Source organism: Thermobia domestica, chromosome 10 (assembly GCF_964235325.1).
Source record: "Thermobia domestica chromosome 10, izTheDome1.hap1.1, whole genome shotgun sequence".
NCBI lineage: Eukaryota > Metazoa > Arthropoda > Insecta > Zygentoma > Lepismatidae > Thermobia > Thermobia domestica.
Window position 1 is genome coordinate 211,873,654 of NC_137463.1, and position 21,745 is coordinate 211,895,398.

At 34.2% G+C, this 21,745-nt stretch overlaps 1 protein-coding gene across 4 annotated transcripts in view; it reads left to right on the plus strand.

Moving 5' to 3' along the window:
• LOC145662973 (uncharacterized) overlaps positions 1-21,745 on the plus strand; it is a 151,524-nt gene that overhangs the window by 57,336 nt on the left and 72,443 nt on the right. For all 4 annotated transcript variants that reach the window (XM_081729054.1, XM_081729056.1, XM_081729057.1 and 1 more), the window contains one exon: positions 20,558-20,620. In XM_081729054.1, coding sequence (XP_081585180.1) covers positions 20,558-20,620 — 63 coding nt within the window. The remainder of the gene's footprint in view (positions 1-20,557; positions 20,621-21,745) is intronic.

The following is a 21,745-nucleotide window of genomic DNA, read 5'->3' on the forward strand; positions in this document are numbered from 1 at the left end:
CAATTTTGACCTTGAAGGTAGTTACACCCTAGGACTAAGTACTTACACTGTAATTACTCTAAGCACTATCGTTGAAGTAACAAATGTTCTTAATTGTAATTGAACTTGAATCATTATGGCTTTTATCGGTACTTTAGAATCAATTACTGATATGTAATTGCGCGTGCCTATGATAATGCTGTACCTGTATAACTATACCAAATGTTCAAAATTGGATTCCAATTGTGAGTGTAATTGTTACCATAACTTTTGATATTTTTGTTTCAAAATTAAGTATTACTTCAAGATTCACTTGTCTATTATCTATATAGGAAAATGTTTGTATCCATAGTATTTAAAGTATTCATAATACATTTTTCAATGAAGAGAAACGTTAACGCAATTTGGTTTAACAAAGTATCACTACAAAGTTTACAAAAGTTTCTGGAACTCAGTTTTACAAAAAAAAAAGTTAGTAACAAAATGTACGAAATGAATTTAGTGCAAAGTTAATATATATTGTTAAAGCAAAATTTTGTTGCATTTTAATTTATCAGAAAGGTTAGAAACAATATGTATTGTAATTTTCTGCAAGAAAAACTTTCTGGAATATAGTTTTACAAAAAAGGTTGTAACAAAGGAATAATAAAAAAAGTAGTGCAAAATTTATTTATACAGTGTTGTAACAAAAATGTTATTGGAAGTTTCTGCATTTTAGTTTATCCGAAGAAGAAACAATATGTAGAGTTTTTTCGTGCAAGAGAAATGTTTCTGAAATTTAGTTTAACAGAAAAAGTTAGTAATATGTAAATAAAACGTATTAGTGCAAAAATTAATGTACAATGTAACAAGTTCTCCATTTTATCAGAAAAGTTAGAAACAAAGTGTAATGTAATTTTTTGTAAGAAGAGTTTCTGGAATTGATTTTAACAAAAGAGGTTTGCAACAAAATGTTAGTAAAAAATTTAGTATAAAATTTATTTGTATAGTGTTGTAACAAAAAAATGTTACTGAGATGTTTATCTATTTTTAGTTAATCAGAAAAGTTAAAAACAACATGTAGTGTATTTTCCTGCAAGAGAAAGGTTTCTGGAATTCAGCGTAACAAAAGGTTAGTGCAAAATGTTAATAAGAATTTTTAGTGCAAACGTTAATGTTTAATTTTGTAACAATAAATATTCTGCATTTTAGTTTATGAGAAACGCTAGAAAACATGTAATTTTCTACAAGAAAAGTTTCTGAAATTTAGTTTAACAAAAATTAGTAATAATATATTAGTAAATACTTCCGGTGCAAAATTTATTTGTATAGTGTTGCAGCAAAAAGTTATTTGAAAGATTCTCTAGTTTTTGGTTTCAGAAAAGTTAGAAACCATATGTAATGTACTTTCCGGCCAGAAAAAGGTTCTGGAACTCGGTTTAACGAAAAAGTTACTAACAAAATATGTTAATAAAAATTTGGTGCAAAAGTTAATTTATAATGTTGTAACAAAAAGTTTTTGGAATTTAGTGAAACATAAAAGTTAGTAATAAAATATGTTTGTACAAAAGTTTGTGCAAAATTATTGTATAGTATTGTAACAAAAATAAAATATTACTGAAAAGTTTCTCTATTTTTAGTTTATCAGAAAAGTCATAAACAATATATAGTGTATTTTTTGAAGAGAAAAGTTTTTGGAACTCAGCCTGATAAAAAGTTAGTAACCAAATGTGATAATGAAAGATTTTCTTTGGTACAAAGGTTATTGTATAATGTAACAAATATTTTCCGCATATATATAGTTTAATGAAAAAAGCTTTTTAAGAATTTTATTTACAAAAGTGTTAAGAACAATGTAAAATAGTAAAAAATAATGCAAATTTATTGTGTGTACTGTCACAAAAATATTTCTGAAAAGTTTCAATTTAACAGAAAAGTTAGAAATAATATACAGTCTTAGTTTCTGTAAGGAAAAAACACTTGAATTTAGTTTAATAGAAAATAATGTACTCACACTTTCTTTGTGCAAACGTTGATGTATAATGTTGTAACAAGAATGTTGAAAAGTTTCTACATTTAAAATTTATCAGAAACCTTACTATGTATTTATAATTTTCTTCAAGAAAAAAAATTTCTGGAGTTAGTTTACCACAACGTTAATAAAAAATATTGTAAGAATGAGTTTAGTGCATAAGTAATAATATATTTTTATAACCAAAATTAATCTTACTAAGAGTTTGTGAGTTAGTTAAAAGAGAAATTTATAAACATAATGGGGTGTGATTTCTTCTATGCGATGTTACTATAATGATTTTGAAGAAAACTTACAAAACTAACTTAAACTATTTTGTGTTAGATTTAAGATGCTAATATCTACTTGCAAATGAATTTACTGGAAAAGTTAAATTATTAGGAATCAAGTTATCGAAATCATGTACAAATTTTTCCACCGATTCGTAACTTTTTAGTAACATTTTCTTTTTGTTACAACACAATAAAATTAATTTTGCACTAAAACTTTTGTACAAATATATTTTATTACTAACTTTTCTATTAAGCTAAATTCGAGAAACGTTTTATTAAAATATACATTAACTTTTGCACTAAAATGTTTTATTGACATATTTTGTTACTAACCTTTTGTTAAACTGAATTTCAGAAACATTTCTCTTGAAGGAAAATACACTACATATTGTTTCTTCGGATAAACTAAAATGCAGAAACTTTCAATAACATTTTTTGTTACAACACTGTAGAAAGGGCCTTCCCCAGTAAGATAGAGAAATCAGATCTTGCTCCAAATTGGGCCGCTATTGACCCAAAAGATCACCCTTGACCTGAAACTACCTCCAAAAACTTTACCCTCTACCCCCTCGTTTTGCCGAATTATCGTATCATATATGCTCAGAATTGAATAATTTTTAATTTTGCTGGGGTGCTTGAAACATGAAAGTTTCACAGATTGTAGATTCTATATATATGTAGATGATGTGTAATTGTTCTTTAAACCATCGATGCGTATTTTCTTTATTTTCTTGCGTGCTGAAAATTTCCAAAAATTGTAGAAATCATTTTTTTTTGGGGGGGGGGGACGACGCTGATTTTTTGGTTAATAAAATTTGCTATACCCTTAGATACAACATATATTTTTCGGTGCCTGAAAGTAATGGCAACATTATGAAAAAGAAACAAAACCGAAAACAAACTTGTTTGTTCACATTTTTTATCATTACTTTGTTACAAAGTTTTTTAAAACTAAATTCCAGAAACTTTTTCTTCCAGAAAATTATATTACATATTGTTTCTAACTTTTCTGATAAACTAAAATGCAAGAAACTTTTTGTTTCAACAATATATATTAACTTTGCACTAAATTCATTTAGTACATTTTGTTATTAACTTTTTTGTAAAACTGAGATCCAGAAACTTTGTAAACTTTGTAGTGATACTTTATTAAACTAAATTGCGTTAACGTTTCTTTTCATTGAAAATTGTATTATGAATACTTTTAAATAGTATGAATACAGACATTTACCTATATATATAATAAACAAACGAACTTTAAAGTAATACTCAATTTTGAGGCAAAAATATCAAAAGTTATCGTAACAATTACACTTACAATTCCAATCCAATTTTGAACATTTGAGATAGTTTTAATTATTTGATAATATTTGATACTGTACTATGAGGTATATTAGTTCAATTACGAGAAGACAGTTGAAACGCTTTGTATAGCTAGACGATTACGGAAAGCTTAGAGTATAACTAACCGTATAAACAAAATGCTTTACATGTTCATGTTTATAATAAAGAAACGTAAATACAAGGGATGTATGTGAGAGTAAAAAACTATTAGGACGTATAAAATAAATAATTTAAACCATACACCGTCTGCGCTTTTAACGTCTATCAGTGTTGGCAACTGATAGGACATTTCCCTACCGCTGTTGAGAAATTATAATATTTAGCTTAAATATAAAATGTGTACCCTTTATATGTATTCAAGTGATAACAATCATCTGCTGAACGAAAGTCTTCATTTTCTTCTACATGGTTCCGTCAGCTGATCTTTTCCATTTGTACAGTTTCTGCTAAACGACTTTTTAGATCTATTCATTTTGTATTCGATTGCTTCTTATCTCTAGAAATCCAATGTATGACATTTCTCGCCCATCTTTCATCTATTTCAAGTTTTTAACCCACCAGTTCCGTTCCTGCTTCATTGCTGACAAGGGAACCTTCCGAAAATGATAGTTGCAGTGAAAGATGTGACCTATGCCAATTGAAAGAGCTGTAACAGAGATGAGCATTCCTAAAATATTAGCTGCCCATAGCAATAGGTTCAAGAAATATAAGGGGTGGAAGTTCGGGAAACAGCAAGGTTGGACAAGGGGGGAAAGTGCAAATTCCGCAAAAAAGGGGGGCACGGCAAAATACAATGCTGACAAGTGATGTATAGAAAGAGACTTGCCACAATACGGAAGAAATGAAGGCCACCAATGGGGTTAACAGTGTTGCCAATTGCAATGAAAAGTACATGTTTTGCAAAGAGCACTATATGATGTGAATGCAATATTCAGTGTCAACCTTTCATGTAGAACATAAGATATGACGTGTATAATCAGTGGTACAATCTAACAAATGAAATAGAAAAAAATGAAGTACGAAAAATACAGAAAAGATGGAGTTGGCCATAATGCGGCACATTTGATCACGAGCTGTACATTTTAGAATGAACAAAACAAGAAAGCACCAACTATGCAGGAAACCGACGTACCTAGAGTCGAAAAGAAAAACGAGTTCCAAAGTTGGCAACACTGGTCATGAAAATCCAGACGATTCTAATATAGTTAGGCCACCCGCTTCACAAAAAGAACATTTCGGCAACAGGCATCACTCGGAATGCATCAATGCTGGAGTGATTGAGGCAATGTCAAGTCGGGGAACATGAAATGGTTGGGTTGAGCCAACAACCGATAATAGAATTAGTGGTCATTATGTCATGGTTGGGTCGTATGTGGGAATATACAGGTTGTCCCACCAAACTTTGTGACCTGAAAGATTTGAGAAACGAACAAAAATGTGACGGATCCAGTTGTGCAGGAATGTACCAATGTCAGGGGGTGATAAAAGTCTGTAAGAAGCAAGTGCCCACAGGATCCCTATCATAGGGCCCCAGGAGCCAACTTCAAACTTTCAAATGGCAACAGGGAACGAGTGGTACCTCTTTCGATAGATCATGGAATGTGCAACAATACCTATAGGAAACATTTGCTATACGAAGCATGGTTTTCAAAATGGCCGCCACAAATATATGTTGTATCTTAACATGGCATCGAACATTGTGATCTCAAATTGCTGCGAAGCGAAAAGAGATTTTGCAAATCCAATTGCACAGGAATGTACTCATGTCGAGGGCCAAGAAATATTTGTAAGAAGCAAGTCCCCCAGGGCCCCCATCATAAAGCTCGAGGTGTCAAACGCAACATTTCAAATGGGAACAGGAAGTGGACGATATTTCTTTGGATAGATGCAACACCGCCTATAAGAAACATTTGGTATATGAAGCACGGGTTTCCAAATGGCCGCCAAAAATGCACGTTGTTCTTGTCACCGAGCAGTTATTTTTTGCGGTCATTTTGACTTTTTTTCAACTCTTCCGAATATTAAGGTCTTCCCAAATACAACCGCAAACATATGCAAACATACATTTAAGCGTGTTTTATGCCAACGTGTTTTGGCCAAGTTTGGCAGAAAGAAACCTAACTGATGTTGTGCTACTTGTTGATTCTTGGACAGCGAACAAAGACACCAACTTGCTCTACGAGCATGTACCGTCCGGAGTGAACCTCAAAGTTAAGCTGATCCCCCCTGGTTTTACGGGTCTGATAGAACCACTTGATGTTTATTTTTTTAGAGCATGTAAGGACTTTGTGCGCTACGTTACAGAGCTTGTGTTATCAGATACTCACGTTAGCATTTGGTCCCGCGAGAATTTTCTGAAACTTCAAGCCTTAACCCATTACCAGTTTCCGGCATGTTTATTCAAGCCTTTGATTATGTATGCTTTCTACAGGTGTGGATATGTGATAGAAAGACCACCAAAGATTCCGACACCTCTAGAATACTGTTTCGAGACATTCACAGGCGATCATTGTACCATGTGTGACGGATTGGCAGTATTCCGCTGTGCTCACTGCAAATGTATCTTCTGTTTGGACCATTGTCTCATCGAACAATTGCACGTACAATGTTGACGAGCATGCACAAATGATGCGAAGGCTAATGCCTGTTGCCGGAATTTTCTTTTTGTGAAGCGAGTGGCCTAACTATATTGGAATCGTCTGGATTTTCATGACCAGTGCTGCCAACTTTGGAACTAGTTTTTCTTTTCGATTCTAGGTACGTCGGTTTCCTGCATAGTTGGTGCTTTCTTTTGTTCATTCTAATATGTACAGCTCGTGATCAAATGTGGCGAATTATGGCCAATTCCGTCTTTTCCGTATTTTTCGTACTTCATTTTTTCTATTTCTTTTGTTAGATTGTACCACTGATTATACACGTAATATCGTATGTTCTACATGACACTGAATATTGCACTCACTTCATATAGTGCTCTTTGCAAAACTGTTAACCCCACTGGTGGCCTTCATTTGTTCCCTATTGTGGCCAGTCTCTTTCTATACATCACTTGTCAGCATTGTATTTTGCCGTGCCCCCCTTTTTTGCGGAATTTGCACTTTTCCCCCCTTGTCCAACTTTGCTGTTTACCGAACTTCCACTCCTTATATTTCTTTAACCTATTGCTATGGGCAGCTAATTTTTTGGGAATGCTCATCTCTGTTACAGCTCTTTCAATTGGTATAGGTCCCATCTTTCATTGCAACTATCATTTTCGGAAGGTTCCCTTGTGAGTTTATCAATCCCACATAGCATAAGATTGTGCTTCATTTGCACTAGACTTGCGGAAATTCAGTGCTTTAGAAAGTTTTCTGATCTTTAAGTTAGCAGAAAGCGAGCATCTGCAAGACTCTTACAATTGTCAGTTGCACACCCGTAGCCAACTTGCATTAAAAGTTGTAAATTGCTGATCTACACACAGTTGGCGCCATTTTCGTTTCCCTTCCTATCCTTCGCTTCCTCCTTAGAAGTCTTACGATCATAGTACACCCAAAAATACCTCAATACCAAGTATAAAATACAACTATATTTCAAACAAAACAATTTGAATGCAATATGTTTTGTTAAGTAAAATAATGAGCAGTCGTTTATTAGGCCTACGTCTCGTTGACTTTGTTTCAAGAATATCACATATAATTATAGTAACAATTCTACAAATACAAAATAGATCGCAGCACACTTCCTAATGCGCATTTTGTCACAGAAATCACAAACATAGAAAATAAATATTTTATGAAACAACATACAAATGACATGTTATTTTTACGTAACATAAATATCAAGCATACTGCATAAAGCTTTCGTTATATCTAAAATGCAACCAATCCTAATTCTTAATAGAACTACTGAGATATTTATTACATCTTTTGGAAACTGTGTGTAGGGCAGGTAAAGGGTACACTTTGTGCAGTGCTATCTTAAAACAAGCTCCTCTCATTTGCTTGCAATTAAGTCCATTTCTTCTAATTTCTGGAAACTTCCCAATGGAGGTACTTTCCTCGGTTATAAATCACAGTAATAGCTCAGATTCAATTTTAAACAGCGACCTACTCATGTAGCCGTGATGTTAAATTTTAGTCATTCGAAGTAGCAGTGAAACAGTAACTCAACAATTTCCTGAAAATAGTTAAGTTCAGCATTTTAATCCAATAGCATAGCAATGGGTGGGAATATTTTCTAGTTTATCTAACATATTCTATTCTTAGTTCCGGTGTACGAAGAAAATAGTTTAACAAATTGAATAATTAAGGACACTTCCCAACTAAAATCCTATCAGGCTGCCTGTCAATATCATATGCAACCCTCAAAACAGTTGTGAAATGTTAATTGCATAATCTTCTAGGTGTCAACAATTAGATAATCATATTATTATTATTACTATTATTATTATTATTATTATTATTATTATTATTATTATTATTACTATTATTATTATTATTATATACACAGAACATCTTGGTCTCTCATTCACACTAAATCCCATAGTTTAGTCAGGCCAATAGTTGTCGTCAATTTTGCTGCTGCTTGCCTTCTACCTTACGCTGTAGAACAACTTCACTATAGTGTTCCAAGTAGTATCCCTTATTATAAATCAAATGTTTCAATTTGTATATAAAGGTAATCCTAATGGAAACAAACGCACTATTAATGTCGCTACCTACACTGTTTAGCTGATGGCAAAATTGTCCTAACGTGCATTACCTGTTATTACATAAATCGTCTTTACTAATCTATTTTCATACATATAGTCGCTATTGAACTCTCAGTGGAAAATAATTGTGGGTTTTCAGTGTCGAAAGAAATATCCTTTAGTCAAGCAATCAACTTCAATAATATAGGACGAATTATTGTTTTCGATCCGTCTTCCTTCAACGTAATGTATTATGTATACAGATAGATAAAAATCTAATTCCATATTCAGAATTTCATCCTTTAACTGTACCATATTACGCTTGCAACATTATTTACCAGCAATACTTTTCTTTCCTTATAAAATGTTTACTCTTTACGAAGTTTTAGTGGCAAATTATACTGTCCATAAAAAATAAGTCACTTCCAAAACGAAATGCTTTTGTTCGTTCAGGGTGTATTTCTATTTCAAAGCATTATGCCCGGAGGATCTCCCATTTTCTCCTACATTATCGTTCCACCAAAATATAAATGCGTACTTTATTTATTCCTCTCATTTATCCGGAAACATAATCGTGAGAAAGTAAACTCAAATACAAACAAGAACCGCAGTGCTCAGTTGTAGAGTTCACCACTGGTGTTGAAGTACTTTGTACAAAAACTGTGTGCATCGGGTTTCTTGCGGTTCTCCTGTTTCCTTCTACTTTCTTCATTTCAGCAATTTATAAATGCGTACCTTATTCAGTCGTGTTCTTTAACTTAGCCGGTATATTCGTTGGACGTGAAACTTAAAAAATTTCGTTTCACTTTCAAAATACAAGCACGTACGTATCTTTACGTCAAAACAATAATACTTGGTGTTTATACAATGAGTAAGAAATAAGTGTGGTTTCATTCTTCATAATATATCTTACTATTTGTGCGTTTATATACAGTTAAATAATGAAATATATTTTAATCAAAATACCCCAACTACTCCAGATTATATGTAATATATATTTCCTAACGGAGGAAAAAAAAATATGAAGATCTGTTTCTTCCGCAGTAGTTTGAAGGTCAAACACACACACACACAGAGAGAAAGAGAAATAAAACCCCTCGTTCCTACGTGTTACAGAAAACACAATTAGTTGTCCCTGCTATTATATAATCGTTTTTAATATATATAACTAAGCGACTATGGTGGTAGAATGACATGAATCCATATAAATTACATTCTGCACACATTTCAAAGATGTAAGTTTCCTCTCAGACATTACAAAAAAAAGAAGTTAACACAAAAACCCTTGGCGCCCTTATACAGTTGCGCCAAAAAAAGTGATATTTCATCCTTTTTTCATCCCGTCTTTCCGCAGCCTGATCGCAAAAGAATTCATTCTCTTTTTCCCCCTTCTCTTCCAAGAAAGTAAAGAAAATTACTGTGCTGTATCAAGTCGAAGCAATACAGTTAAATATTAAATTAATTTTTTACTAATACTTTATACATACCCTATGTACTTAAATGTCGTCATTACACGCAACAAAATTGTTCTGAACTGACGTCAAAGTAGAAATATTGTAATTCCTACCGAACAATTACGAAAGATAACTAACTAATATTTCTTACATACAAATCAATTCCGTATATGAATATAAGAAAGTACCAAGCAGTTAAACCGACGCTACTCTATATTTCAAACAATGCTACGTCACTGTTGCTACCATATACATACGACCAGGCCATCCTATTCCTCTAAGTTTCTTCCAATATATTTCTGACAATTTCCGGACCTATATCATAATGGCCGACATTAATTACCATAGCCGCTGAGATAATCAAAAACGCACCTTTTGCAATTATATTCAGACTCAAACGACGGGATTTATTCATCCCATTCCTAAACCGACTCGATCGGCTTCAAATACAACTCCGGATATAGTCATAACATCACCCAATATTCTCTCCAAGCTCACTCTTTCTGTGCTTGACCCGCTTGGGAGTGACCATATCCCAATTAAAGCTACTCTTCAAAATACAGGTCCATTTCAACCCGCTCCGCCTACAACTCCCCGCATAGTGGCTCGTTTCGACCGTGCCCGTTGGCCTAACTATAGGGAATACCTTTCCAACAGGTTAACACCTTTATCCGCTCCAACTTCAGAGTCTGAACTATACGCCACTATTGATGAGATCACTGATAGTATTCATCAGACGTCTTTGCAGTATATCCCTCAGACTACAATTGATCCCTATAGACCAAAACTACCGACACAATACTTACCTTTAATACGTCGTTCCCGCCAACTTTATCGAGATTTCACTCGCACGGGCAATCTGGAATCGCTTCGTCAACATCGTCAATACCAAAGGGCAGTGCATAATTATCTTGTAGCACACAAGACCAGAAGCTGGATAAAAACCTGCAATACCCTCTCTGATACAGCGCATCCAACTAAGTACTGGAAACGCTTTCATCAGCTCACTGGTAACACCACTCGCCCTTCATATCCACTCATTGTCAATGATACGCCATTACACTCTGACCTGGACAAAGCCAATGCCTTCGCTGATCAACTTCAAGGTGTCTTCACGCCTCTTGGACCTGCCCTCTCAGCTCGCACTCATCCTACTGAACGGCTCAATCTCAACTCACCATCACTCCAACCTCATGTTGATCATCTTCTACCCGACAATTCACCATTGACAGCACCTGTTACAGTCACCAACATTATTACCACCGTCGCTCGTAGACGCACCACCGCTCCCGGGCTAGATTCTATTACGTATCGCCATATCAAAGAAGGGCCATACATCCTCCATTATCTCATGTCTCACATCTTCACGTTCATCCTCCGTACTGGTTTCATCCCTAACGACTGGAAAACATCTAAAACTCTAATGTTTCTGAAACCGAACAAACCAGCTTCATCTGTGTCTTCTTATCGCCCGATTCAACTCACCCTTGTTTTCAGTAAAATACTCGAACGGATACTTGTCTCTCGCCTACACATACATCTCGCTGATCACAACCTAATTCCCTTTCATCAGGCCGGATTCCGTCCGAATTACAGTATTAATGATCAACTACTACGCCTGACCACGTACATCACTGCCCAGTTTAATCAATCTAAGCCTTCCTGTCTTGTCCTTTTCGATTTAGAAAAGGCTTTCGATAAAGTTTGGCATCTTGGCCTTCTCTATAAACTCTTTTCTTTTCGACTGCCACTGTGTTATATTCGCTTCATCTACCATTTTCTTTCAAGTCGCCTGACCTACGTTTCCATTAATAATGTTCACTCTCACCCTGTATTTATCCATTCTGGTGTTCCTCAAGGCTCTGCTCTGTCCCCGCTTCTTTACTTACTATATGTAGCTGACTTCCCTCCTCTCCATCCAAATGTCAGCCTTTTCCAATATGCGGATGATACGGCTTTTCTGGCAACGGCAAATACCATTCAACGCACCAAACACATTCTTCAAACTGTCATAGATGCTTTCCTTGAGTGGTGTGATACGTGGCGACTCAAGCTTAACGCCAATAAAACTCAAGCCATTATCTTTCTACCACCAGGCAAACGCAGTCGGGTCCATCGCAATCCATCCAACCTCAATATTGAGATTGCAGGTACACCACTTGCTGCTAGTCCCACAGTCAAGTACCTGGGCATCATCTTCGATTCACATCTGAAATGGTCTGCGCATCTGAAAAGTCTTGCTCTAAAAGCGACCAACCGACTGAACTTACTTCGACGCCTAACTGGGACTACTTGGGGACTGAAACCTAAAATCCTACTTAACACCTACAAGGCATTTTTACGTCCCGTTTTGACTTATGGCTTTACAGCCTGGCTTTCCGCACCCGAGGCATACTACCGCCGACTCCAAATTCTTGAGCGCCACGCCCTACGCCTTGCCTTCCGAATTAAATTACCCAGCCCTACCCGGGACTTATATGACAGAACACCTTTTCCACACATTCTCTATCACCTAGAAGACCTCAGACTCAGGTACATTACAAAGCGATTCTAGACTCACCATCCATTGCTCTTTGATGCTATGCATCACGAAGTCACCCTCCGCAAACCTTCAACAATTCTCCGGCATTCTCCACTCTCTCTGCTGTTTACTCTGTTCCACTACGTTCTCCCACCCAATAGTCCCGACTTTCAACTTCTTGAAGACTTCCTCATTGCGCTCCCCCCACACTTCATCACTCCATCTCATGTTGCACAGTGACTTTCCCGCACTAACAGGGCTCCCCTCGTCTCCATTGCGTCCAGAGCAGCCCCTGGACAGAAGATAACACTCATTCGTCTCACTAACCCTCTTCTCTGTATTGTGTTGTGATGTCAAGTGCACCTCATAGTTTCATTTTCATTTTTCACCGATGCTCTGCTCTCTCCAGTGTCATGTTGAATTGCTCGCTAGTGTACATTTCCCTTTTCCAGACCTAATGATTATGGTGGTTAAAGTTAAACCGATGAGGTTTGACCTTGGAAATTAATGGTTTTCAAAGAAGTAAGAATGCTTGATGGTGTCCTGCAAGGGTGAGTATGAAGGGTAAGTGTCCTCCAGCCGTATATTAATATTAATTACAGAAAGTAAGTAATTAGCATAAAACAACAAATTTAATTCAAATAAAAGGTACATTACGGGTACTTATGAACCTCAATTACAGTTCGAGAATAAAGCCACATATGCAGAATGCTTGCTTACATAAGAATAATGTGTGTAAGAATTTTTGAGGTAACATACAATACAAAAGGTGATACACTAATGAGACTAAGTACAAAAAACTATCTACTTTCAATGTTACGTACGCAAAAGGACAACACTAAAGTAATGAAACTACAATCCTGTACAGCATTATCATAAACATGCGTAATTACATATTAGTAATTATTCCTAAAGTACCGATAAAAGCCATAATGATTCAAGTTCAATTACAATTAAAAACAGTTTATTACTTCAACGACAGAACTTAGAGTAATTACAGTGTAAGTACTTAGAGAACCTTGAGTGTAAGTACTTTTAAGGTCAAAATTGGCCCATGAACGCCGATATTTCTACTTAGAACGACTTAAAAATGACTATTTCAATGAAAAGAATTAAAAATTCGAGATCGAGTAAATCTCAAGCTATTAACTGGTTAAATTACAAAAACCTTTCTTTGTTCTTCAAGACTCTTTGGCACTTCTAATAAAGTACTAAGAGAATTTTGAGAGAGAGGACAATGACACAGACTTCAGAGGCACATTGATGTCAAACTGCTCACTTTACAAAACCTAAAAGTTCGCTTATGGTCGTGGTATTCCTTTGAAGTGTTTGAAAGGTATCTGTAGAATATCGATTTTTAAGTTTTTGATTATACAAAATAATTATCATTTAATCGTTACGAACTATTTTAGCGATTGTCAATTTAAAGTTAACTCCTGAAAATTTTAATTGATTATATTAAAATAAAATAAATTTAATTAATTAATTTAATAATTTTTAACGAATTATTGCCATATCTGCAGATAAGGAAATAAATAAAATATCATTTCCGACAAGATACTTGAACTTTGGAATACGAAAAATAACAAAATCCAGTTCTCCTTCAGCGAAGCATGGACTTGTGTTCTATTCAATACAGAAAGACAGCTTTGCGGTAACACAGAGAAATTGTTGTAAGTCAATAAAGAAGAAGGATGGATAAATTTATATTAACTTAAAGTTTTATATATTTTCTTCAGTACCATAAATACTGATGCACACAAGACAAAACTAAAACCTTACTACACTATTTCACCTTCAGCGAATGCTCCTACGTACTCAGCATGTACCAAGCAATCGTGAAGCTTTCCATTTGGGAGAACATTACCTCCCTATGCTTCTAAAAGCTATAGTACCAAAGTAAAGTAAGGACGTTTCCTTCCTTGGACGCAGTAGTCTAACTTCAAAATTGAAATTTCACAGAATGCAAGTCGAATTTCAATATCTAATGAACAAACCATATTTCTGTTATGTTTGGAACCAAAATTATGACTATAGTTTTTTTTTTTTTTTTTTTGTAATTTACTGATTATAAAACTCCTTTTGAATATGTTCCTATGTATAAAAGCGAATGTAAACTTACTCCATTTTTTCATGTTTGGAGTTAACCCGCTTAGCATCTAAATGGTTAATTTATTATAATATACTAGGGCGGAATAGTATTCTATCCATATCATAATATAAGATACACAACAAATATTGCATTACACATTTTCCATAACTTATGGTATGTTACAACACATTAAAAGCTCGAAATAATTGGGAAGCCAATAGTCCAGAAGTTATTATATAGGCCTACTTTGTTAAAAGAGGAAATACAATAACTATGACTATGTGAAATTGGTATAGACTGTCAATTAATTAATCACAGAATTTATGACGTTCACTCTATCGCAATGGTTTTATACAATCTATATATATAGATAGATACTTCAGTATTATTATTAGATTTGAAGTACTATCAAATATCACAACATAAATTTATTAGACTTAATTAACTGAAATGAGATGAAAATTAAAGCTTGTTTTCCACAAGCTAACAACTAAGCTTACGCATTTTGTATCTTAAAACTAATAAATGCTCGCATTCGTTTCAAGGAAGATACCTGTTTCTGAGTGAACACTATGTGAATTAAATTTGAAAACCATTCAAAGATTTTCGAAACATTCGTAACGATTCGAGATTTTACGAGCGATCTCGTCTAGACTTGCGTATCGATTGGAAAATTTGAGTAGATACAGACATTTGTCTCGACATGTATCGAATTTCACAAAGCGTTTCTCAACTTAGCTCGAAAGACACGGGATTCAGTACTTACCTACTCGTACACATCCCTATTTCAATGTTCAAGTTATGCTTCAATATAGATATTAAACTGGTCTTTTTATGGTTTTCACAGTACACCCCTTGACGTGTTTCAATGTCTACCTCGAAAAATTTGCATTGTAGTCTGATTCAATTTCTCTGAGATCGCCAGAATAATACGCTCTTTAAAACAAAAGTAATCATCAAAATTATTACACCTCTGTCTAAATTATCTTTTTTTTTTTTTTTTTTTTTTACGTCTGTTGGTTAATAAATGGATCGAATTGAGAACTTATTCCCTGCTTTGAAGTCTGTCAGTTAAAAGGTGTGACTTCTTTGATTTCCAAAGACGGTAAATTCTTGGTGGTTGGTTCTGTCCTATTAGAGACAAAAGTGACAAATGTGTCGGGTGTGTTGGGAGAGACAATGTTCAAAGTGCTATGCCTACAAAACTTAAGGACTTTCCACATCGGTGAAAAGGAGCAGGGAGCAGTTTTATTTTTTTAAAGGATAATAACCTGCAGAGGAGAACTAATGGTACATTTGTTCTTATTTTAAATCTTATATAGCCCACAAAAAGCTTACCTTTATCGGATCTAGGATCAACGGAGATTTAGATAAACATTATACACGTAAGTTGAGTTCAACTACTATTCTAATAGCACGTACGTTTAAGCAACTGAAAGAAGTTACTTGTATGTTATGGTTGTTCGTTTATTTGTCTTTTCTTTGCATTGTATAAACTAATCCATAAACCATTCCTTCTCTTTGTTTGGCTGAGAATTATTAAATTCTCCAGGGAGGAGGTTCTATACCAGTACTTACTTCCACTATATTTTTGTGTTCGAGGTTGCTGTTCATAACAACAACAACAAAGAAAAGTAAATATTAAGTGCAGACGATCAAGATTAGTAAAATCGACACAGAATTTTTTCCTTTTGTATAGTGTGGGACTTTTTCGCAGATGGCAATAATATTTGTGAGGTCTCAAAGCCACTAGCAGTCGATAGTCAAAGCACATTTTACATTACCGGAAGCAGTTTTATATTAAATCCATGAAATTGCAAACTACGGCGGTTGAAAAGTGACTCCTTAAATGAAAAGAATGAAAAATTAAATTAAAAGAATTAAAAATTCAAGAGCTAGTAAGTCGCAAGCAATTAACTTTTTAAACTACAAAAACCTTTCTTTCTTTAAGGCTCTTTGGCACGTCCAAGAAGTATTTAGACAATTTTGGGAGAGTGAACAGTGACACAGACTTCATAGGAAAATTGATGTCAAACTGCTCACTTTACAAAACCTAAAAGTTCGCTTATGGTCGTGGAATTCCTTTGAAGTGTTTGAAAGGTATCTGTAAAATATAGATTTTGCGTAGTTTTTGATTTTAAAAAACAGTAATTTTTTAATCGTTGCGAACTATTTTAACGATTGTCAATTTAAAGTTAACTCCTGAAAATCTTAATTGGTTATATTAAAATTAACAAATTTAATTAATTACTTTAATATTTTTAACGGTTTATTTACAAGTATGCAGATAAGTAAATAAATAACATACCACTTCCGATAAGATACTTGAACTTCAGAAAACGAAACATAACAAAACCCGGTTCTCTTTCAGCGAAACATGGACTTGTTTTCTATTCAATACAAAAAGACAGCTTCGCGGTAACAGAGAGAAATTGTTGTAAGCCAATGAAGAAGAAGAATAGATAAATTTATATTAACTTAAAGTTTTATATATTTTCTTCAGTACCATAAATACGGATGCACACAAGACAAAACTAAAACCTTACTACACTATTTCACCTTCAGGGAATGCTCCTACGTACTCAGCATGTACAATCCGCAGCAAAGAACCTGCAACATGAGCATGTAAGTTCATTGTGAAACTACGACTAACAGCACAGGGAATCAACATAACGTCTAAGTGGCATGAATCACGACAGGAAAAACCTCGGCATCCTCCCATGCACACTTATTTTGGAGCAAAAGACTTCGTCGTTTCACAATAAACATATATGCTCATGTTGCAGGTTTTTTGCTGCGGACTGTACCAAGCAATCGTGAAGCTTTCATTTGGGAGAACATTACCTCCCCATGCTTCTAAAAGTTATAGTACCAAAGTAAAGTAAGGACGTTTCTTTTCTTTTTTCTTTTCTTTTCTTTTCTTTTTTTCTTTATTTTTTTTTTTGTTATTTACTGATACAAAACTCCTTTTGAATATATGTCTATGTATAAAAGCGAATGTAAACTTGGTCCGTTTTTTCATTTTTGGAGTTAACCCGCTTAGCATCTAAATGGTTAATTTATCATAATATATTATAATATGGATAGAATACTATTCCGCCCTAGTATAAGATACACAACAAATGTTACATTACACATTTTCCATAACTTATGGTATGTTACAACACATTAAAAGCTCGAAATAATTCGGAACCCAATAGTCCAGGAGTTATTATATAGGCCTACTTTGTTAGAGAGGAAAGACAATAACTATGACTATGTAAAATTGGTATAGACTGTCCATTAATTAATCACACAATTTATGAGGTTCACACTATTGCAATAGTCTTATACAATCTATATATATAGATAGATACTTCACTATTATTTTTACATTTGAAGTACTATCAAATATCACAAGATACATTTATTAGATTCAATTAACTGAAGTGAGATAAAAATTAAAGCTTGTTTCCGATAAGTTAACTATGAAGCTTACGCATTTTGTATCTTAAAAGTAATAAATGCTTGTATTCGTTTCAAGGAAGACACCTGTTTCTGAGTGAACACTTTATGTGAATTAAATTTGAAAACCGTTCAAAGATTTTCGAGACAGTCGTAACGATTCGAGATTTTACGAGCAAACTCGTCTAGACTTGTGTGTCGATTGGAAAATTTGAGTAGAGACAGACATTTGTCTCGACATGTATAGAATTTCACAAAGCGTATGTCAACTCAACTCGAAAGAGAGACGAGATTCCAGACTTATCTACTCGTACACATCTCTATTTCAATGTTGAAGTTAAGCTTCAACATAAATATTATTTTTTTATTTTATTTTTTTTTTTTTTTTATGGTTTGCACAGTACACCCCTTGACGTGTTTCAATGTCTTCCTGGAAAAATTTTCATTGTAGTCTGATTAAATTTCTCTGAGATCGCCAGAATAAGACGCTGTTCAAAACAAAAGTAATCATCAAAATTATTACGCCTCTGTGTAAATTATGGGTGAGGCACAACCCACACATGCACATTATACATATATTATATTATATATATATATATATATATATATATATATATATATATATATACATACAGTATGGCGCTGAATTCGTTGTACAAAAGCAGAGGAGTGATTCCTGGGGGTAAAACAAACAAAAAAAAGTTCCAATAAACATAGGGAGAAAAGTGTTTACGTGTTATAGGCTGCCGAAATCATGAAAAATGAATTTTAAATGTTCATAGCTCCAAAACTATGGGACCTACCTTGGTTGGGTCAAGACTTCACATAGGAACTAGTATATGCCCTATCGAAAAATGTGTGTTTTAGAATCCTGAGGTGTTTCCACAACAATTCTTCTCTAGGGAGTTTGACTACGGGTCTATGATATAAAGTACTCTCCAACTACCTCCATAAAAATTGTTCCTGAGTACCTTAGGATTCTAAAAGATGTATTTTTGGATAGAGCACATACTAGTTCCTAAGCGAAGTCTTGACCCGACCAAGGTAGGTCCCATAATTTTGGAGATATGGACATTTAGAATTCATTTTTTCATGGTTTCCGCAGCCAATAACACGTAAAGGATGGGATTTTCGCCCTATGTTTATTGGAACTTCTTTCTTTGTTTAGTTCTCAGGAATCACTCCTCTGCTTTCGTACAACAAATTTAGCGCCATACTGTATATTATATATATATATATATATATATATATATATATATATATATATATATATATATATATATATATATATATATATATGTATATATATATATACAATAGTTTCAATGAAATCATCGTCTTTTCCTTGAAGTTTGTTGGTTAATAAATGGATCGAATTGAGAACTTATTCCCTGCTTTGAAGTCTGTCAGTTAATAGGTGTGACTTCTCTGATTTCCAAAGACGGTAAATTCTTGGTGGTTGGTTATGTCGTACTAGAGAGACAAAAGTGAGAAATGTGTCGGGTGTGTCGGGAAGGACAGTGTTCAAAGTGCTATGCCTACAAAACTTACCGACATTCCACATCGGTGAAACCCGTGTGCGTAGGTTTCCTCGGGGTTCTCCCGTTTAAATTAAAACAAACTGTGGAGCGTTTGATAAAATGGACATCTCAGAATCAACTGCTGATAAATGCAAAGAAAACAAAAGCACTAAATTTTCATTACTCATGTACACCTCGAACAGTACCACCCATTGTGATAAATTCAACTGATGTAGACTATTCAAAATCCACTAAATTTTTAGGTGTAACAATAAGCAATAGGCTTACATGGGATGCACATATTATTGAGCTAAACAGCAAATTAAGTCATATCTGTTTTGTCATTTATAGACTACGTGGTTCAGTGTCAAAAGAAACTTTGCTGTTATTGTACTATGGTAAGTTTCAATCATTGTTAAATTACGGAATAATTTTCTGGGGAGCCTCCTATTCCAGTGTTACTACTTTTCGTCTACAGAAAAAGGCAATAAGATCTATTTTTAATCTATCACCAAGGTCCTCATGCAAAAGGGTCTTTCAGTCAAATAAAATTTTAACTGTGCCTTGTCTGTACATATACAAAAGTATCATATATGTAAAGAGAAATGAAAGTAGTTTTCTTCATGTTGACGATGTACATTCATACAACACACGACAAAAGAATAACATATTCACAGCATACCAAAACTATGCGTGCACCAGAAGAAGTGTTCTTCCTATGTCCGCTAAGTTGTTTAATAAGCTCCCAAGTTATTTGAAGAATATAAAAAACATACGAAATTTCAAAAATGAACTATTTAATTTTTTGTGTAACAAAATGTATTATCATATTAATGAATACTTGGGTGATAGTTTGTAAAATAATGTAAATCAATTATATTGAAATGTCTTATTAGTATTTGACAAGTCCTATGTACTGGTCTCTGACCAATAATGTACGACATGGATGAATAAACAATGAATGAATTCATTCATTCATGAATGAATGAATTTCTTTATTCCACCAATTCATTCATTTCTCATCATCACCGTCTCCTTTTGCTTTAATTCAGGTATTGAAAATAGAAAAATAGTAATAATAATTGTACAGTTGTTAACTATTTACAAAGCACACACTTCTTATTAATTACATAAATATTGATCTTCCATTTAGTGTGTTTCATTTAAAACAACACTACAGATTGTTTATTTGAGAAAAAACGTGCGAGAAACAAGTAATGAAACTTTCTTTTTCATATTTCCATTCTTATATAGCTAACAAAGAGCCTTCCATCTTCGGAACTAGGATCAACGGAGATTTCGATAAAGATTATACACGTAAGTTTTCAAAATATATCTTTGTGGTCCATACGTTCAAGTAACTAACAGACGTTACTCGTACGTTTGGGTTGTTTGTTCAGTAATTTTGTTCCTTTGCATTATATAAACCAATCCAGAAACCTTTACTTCTCTTTGTTTGACTGAGAATTATTAAAATCTTAATTGAAGAGGTTTCATTTTTGGTATTTATTTCCTGTTTATATGTACGTTGCAGTTATAGATAGCAACAGGTGTTAAAAAAAAAGATATGTTGGGGATGCAGACCCTGAATATTATTAAAATCGACACACGTTGTCGCTTTTGTATGGTTGTGGCTCTCTTAGCATATGACAATAATATTTGTTTTATCAAAGTCACAACCTACTAGGCTGGCAGGTGGTGCTCAAAGCGCACTTTACATTCCCAGCCTTGGTTCTATATTAACTAAACTAACTAACTAACTCTATAGAACCTTGAGGTTCAATGCCGCGTTCACAAAAGCTCTCCACTGACTTCTATCCTTAGCCTACTGGATCCAGTTTCTACTTCGTTTCCTATCTCTGCAAGACCCATCTTAGTATTGTCCTCCCATCTGCGCCTAGGTCTTCCTAATGGTCGTTTTCCGATTGGTCTTCCAGTCAAAACTTTGAAAGCGTTCCTACTTTCTTCCATTCTAGCTACATGACCTGCCCACCTAAGCCTCCTAGACTTGACGATCCTAACAATGTTGGGTAAACCGTATAAATTATGTTCTATATTAAACTAATGAAATTACAAACAATGAGGGTGAAAAACTGACTACTGAATGGAAAGAATTAACAACTCGAAAAGGAATAAATCTGAAATAATCCAGTGGTTAAACTACAAAAACCTGTGTTTGTTCTTGAAAACTCTTTGGCTGCTCTAGCAACTATTAATACAACTCTGAATGAGATGACACTGATGCAAATTTTAGGTGCAAACTGTTATCAAACTGCTCACTTTAGAAAGTCAAAAACACACACATCATGTATATACAAATAAATGTACATATAAACGGTTTAAAGGAGATCTTCCTCCTCTTCTTGAAGTCTTGTTTACGTGTAGCAAATGGTCAAATGGGCGTATGACGCACACTGTTTCCACCCAACCATGAAACATGGC